The following is a 4,900-nucleotide window of genomic DNA, read 5'->3' as shown; positions in this document are numbered from 1 at the left end:
AGAAATAAACAGGTTTCAAGATAGACTCCTTTAACACCTATAGGAATGATATCTAATGGGATTGAGGCAATTCTGAAAGAACTTGTTTTAAAAATGTTTAACACTTACTAAGACCCATTTAAAAAATGAACTCGGTTATATGAAATTGATTTATTAGGCTAAATTGAATTACCAGACAAAATTGCGAGTATAGATCCATATAGGCATGATATCTAGGCGTATTACTGTTTTTAGCAACATACAGAAAGACTTATTAAACTGAATCGCAGTTGAATCTTATAGGTGTGGCATCTATACTTGAATTGATTTAAGACATGATTGTTTGGAACCTGTAAACATGGTTTCTAACATGACCAAAATGCAGAACCTTAGGAACATGATTTCTACTTGATGCAAACGACACTGGAAGTGAAACCTTATAGGCATAATTTCTATTTGATGCAAACAAAATTAGAAGTGAAATCCTATAGGCATGATTTCTATTAGGCAAAAGCAATCAGATTCAAAAGAGCAAACCTATGAGCATGTTTTCTACTTAGACAAGCAGTCAGATTTCAATAACAAGGTCCTAAGAGCAGGATCTCTACCCATATTACCCGATAAAGTATACATCTACCCACCCTTTTTCACTAAATACCCCAAATATCTTTTTACAAATTATTACAGGCCAACGAATGAATTACATAAATGAAATAGAAAATCAAGAAGCTATTCTATAGGGAGCTTGCAATTAGGCCCAAGTTTCCCAAAGCCTCCAATGGTCTCACAAGCTTCGTTTCCATAGACAAATCAGAGTCTAGGTGCATCAAAGTTCCCTAAGGGTCTCAAGGACCCCGGGCAGTGCTTACACCTAAACTTAGCAACCAAGCATTGAACCAGTACAGTGTGGAAATGCCAACCTCAGTATGCTAGAGTTCAGAGGGCTCTCAAAAGGATCCCAAGGCAGTACACATACTAGAGGGAGCAGAACTTATTAACTAAGAGTGAAGTGCAAGTGCAGGACACAAGTGGAAAGGGGTTTATTAAAGACTGGATTGGAAAGTCTGTTTTGAAAGCACTTAGTAAAGCAACAGAGATTGCTTGAAAGGAGGTTGGAGTAGTAAACAAGCTTAAACACCTTAGGAAAAGATCACATACAGCTTGTTTTCCGAATTCAATAGTCACACAGGGGCCAAGGTGTTTGGGGATACATAAACATTTGGCTGCATAACACAGAAAAGGGCCTTAAGACTGGTTTGGACACGCTTAGAGAGAGTTGACACTGCCATAATCACAAAACAGTCAAGAAGGATACAAACACATAGAAGGGGTGATAAGGATTTGGGGATTCATGGGGAGATCAGTACCCAGTCAGTAAAAGACAATTGACAAGGCATGCTTTGAAACACACATAAGGGAATAGATTAATCTAAAGGGAAGGGGAGACATAATACCATGCTAGTAATGTAACTCTACTACAAGTTTCACAACAGAACCACAAGTAGAAGCAGACTAGAAATAAGAGAAATTGAAGCAACAAAAGAAGCATGTTGTTGTTGAGACTTTAAATTAAAACTAGGACATACCGGTAAAGATAGAAGTAAGTAGAATGAAAGAACTAAAGAGCACAGATGATTAGCCTTGACTTGCAGCCGGCTAATAGTAGCAAATAGCACAAGAGAGAGGGAGAGCAGAGATTTGTTTAGTAAGAGAGGTAGTTTGAAAACCAAGTGTTCGTGTGTCCTGTGTTTGTGAGAGACTTAGAGTATTTATAGTTGAAAGTAAGTAGTGAAATAAGGTAAGAATCATAGTAGTATAATAATTGAAGAACTCAGAATCAATCAATTAAAGAATCAAGGGAGTGTTCGCTTAAGTTAAGGGAATCAAATCAAACGGGAAGATTCAGTATCATATAATGCCAGAAGAAAAATCAGTGCATGACTAAATATGGAAGAAGCCAAGATTCAGTAGCATAGAGTAGTCAATTAGGATAAAATTCATAAAGCCTTAATTAAGGACACAACTCAGTAGAAATAAAGTATCATAGCAAATATGGTAATGAAATCAGTCAGCTTAAACAGACGGGGTAAAGCTTTTAGGGCTTTAAAAGAAATCTTTCAATCACCATCAATTAAGGAAATCAGAATCAATCAAGAGGGAGTCATGATTCTGCATTTTCAACATATAAATAGAGGAGATCAACAGACTTAGCAAATGGAAAGGTTAGCCATATTGACAGAAAGAAGCAATAGATGCACAAACAAAATGAGCATAGTCACACAGAAGTGACATAAGTAGGCTAGGAATTCAGTAAGACACATTCGAAGCCTGATGACCACGAGAGATTAACAAGAATAAGGTAAACAGGCTAACACACAGAACCAAGGCAAAGAAAATCATGCTAACACATATAACCAAAGCAAAGAAAATCATGCTAACACACAGAACCAAAGCAAGGAAAATCTTAAAAATTAGGGCTTTTAACAGGGTCAAGTTAAAAAGCGGTAGGAACATAAAATCGGTCAAAATAAGCAAGGAAAAAGGTTTAATCATGAAAAAATCAGTTAAAACAAGCATAGAAGGAACTCCGAGAAACCCTAGTTTTCAAGGAAAGTAAAAATGGTTTAAAGTAGAGGATCTTTCAGAAGAAACTCGAGACTAAGCAAATCATAGAAGGAAACAGGCTTAAAGTGTTAAAAATAACAAACATCTTAAGAGATTCAAACGAGAGTTAAGGTTTTAAAGGAAACCTAAATAGAAACGAAAGAACATGTTGCAAACTTCACAAATCGTAACACATATGGTGTGAATTTGCCCAAAATCACACCAGGGAAGCCACGAACATGGAAGCAGAAACCCTAGATCCAAATCGGCAGGGCCCAGGACCCTTGAGGGCCTTAGAGATGATGAGCAAGGCGGTGGAGTGACCATTGGAGGCTTGGGGTTGAGAGGTAATCGCCGGAGATGACTGGAGAAGGAGGCGGCGATTGAAAAGTGATTAGGGTTAGGTTGAGAGAGAAGAGGGAGATGAGAGCATTTGACGGCGACGAATTGAAAAAGTGATTAGGGTTGGGGGGTTGATTAGAGTTAAAAAAAGGAAGGGGCTTGTTTGGACCGTTAATCTAGGAGATCAACTGTCAGGATTCAACCGGGTAGGTGGGATCCGGGTTTAGGTAGGGGTTTATAGGGTCTGGGTTGGGTTATTTAATAGAAAATTGGGTTGGGTATTGGTCCGAGTTGGGCTACAATTGAAAGCCAAATATGGCTATTATTTAAATAGCCAGTTTTTCCCTATTTTAATTTATAAAAATAATAGGTAATTTTTGGAAAATAATTTAAGATTCCAAAATGATTTAAAATACATAATTAATATTTTAATAATATAGGGACCAATTTTATGCATATAAAATATAATTATATCTTAAAATGGGCTAACATTGCAATTATATGCAATTTAGCTTAAAAAATATTAAATTTAGTTATAAAAATGCATGAAAAATATATTAGCCCTATTTTGACATAAGTATTGAAATTAATTGGTTAAATCAACCTAACAATAATTTGGAAAATATTTATTGGGGATTTTATGGATAAAAGGGGAGAAAATAAATCAATTTAAACCCTTAAAATTATGAAAAATAAATAAAACCCTTGTGCATGCTTATATATGCATACATATGCTATTTGAAGGTATTTATGCATATTTAAAATATATAGGGAAAAATTGGGTATCAACAACGACCAATTGGGTCGTTACATTCTCTACCTCTTAAACAAACGTTCATCCTCGAACGGACATAGAAAAGTACATGAGGTGCCGAATAAATGTGGATATCTATTCTGCATGTCCTCCTCGGACTCCCAGGTCGCCTCCTCGACTGGTTGGCCCCTCCATCGGACCTTCACCGTTGAAATCCTCTTGGATCTTAACTGGCGATCCTGTCTATCAACAATGGCAACTGGCTCCTTCTCATAACCCAAGCTTTCATCCAGCTGAATAGTACTGAAGTCTAACATATGGGACAAGTCGGCATGATACCTCCTAAGCATGGACACATGGAAAACTGGATGAACTCCCGATAAGCTGGGGGATAAAGCAAGCTTGTAAGCAACCTCCCCAACTCGCCTCAACACCTCAAATGGGCCAACAAACCTTGGGCTCAACTTGCCCTTCTTCCCAAACCATATAATGCCTTTCATTGGCGAGACTTTTAAGAGGACCTTCTCGCCAAGCATGAATGATACATCACGTGCCTTCTGATCTGCCTAACTCTTATGCCTGGACTGATCTGTGCGAAGCCTTTCCTGAATCAACTTCACCTTATCCAAGGCATCCTTCACCAAGTCTATGCCATATAACACAGCCTCACCAGGCTCAAACCACCCTATAGGAGAACAACACCGCCGACCATATAAAGCGTCAAATGGAGCCATCCCGATGCTGGACTGATAGTTGTTGTTGTAAACAAACTCTGCCAAAGGCAAGAACTGATCCCACTATCCTCCAAAGTCAATCACATATGCTCTAAGCATGTCCTCCAAAATCTGAAATGTCCGCTCCGACTGCCCGTCGATCTGAGGATGGAATGTTATGCTAAACTCTTCACCAACTCACTCTGAACGGCTCTCCAGAAATGGGAAGTGAACTGAGGGCCTTTATCTGATATGATGGAAACAGGCACATCATGCAACCGAACTATCTCCCGAATGTAAATCTAAGCCAATCTCTCTGAGCTGTAAGTAGTCACAACCGAAATAAAGTGTGCCGACTTGGTCAACCTATCAACAATGACCCACACTGCAACAAACTTCCGTAAAGTCCGGGGCAGCCCAACTACGAAGTCCATAGTAATACGCTCCCACTTCCACTATGGTATAGGTATCTGCTGAAGTAGGCCACCCGACCTTGGTGCTCATATTT

At 38.6% G+C, this 4,900-nt stretch overlaps 1 protein-coding gene across 1 annotated transcript; it reads right to left on the bottom strand.

Annotated features, from left to right (window-relative positions):
• Positions 1 to 3,741: 3,741 nt before the first annotated feature.
• On the bottom strand, positions 3,742 to 4,179 carry LOC138870633 (uncharacterized). The gene has a single exon (XM_070148456.1). It carries the CDS (start codon positions 4,177 to 4,179, stop codon positions 3,742 to 3,744), a length of 438 nt encoding a protein of 145 aa, XP_070004557.1.
• Between the last annotated feature and the right edge of the window lie 721 nt (positions 4,180 to 4,900).

The sequence above is a fragment of the Nicotiana sylvestris genome, chromosome 6 (genome assembly GCF_000393655.2).
Source record: "Nicotiana sylvestris chromosome 6, ASM39365v2, whole genome shotgun sequence".
Taxonomy (NCBI): domain Eukaryota; kingdom Viridiplantae; phylum Streptophyta; class Magnoliopsida; order Solanales; family Solanaceae; genus Nicotiana; species Nicotiana sylvestris.
This window is presented reverse-complemented; position numbering and strand designations above follow the sequence as displayed.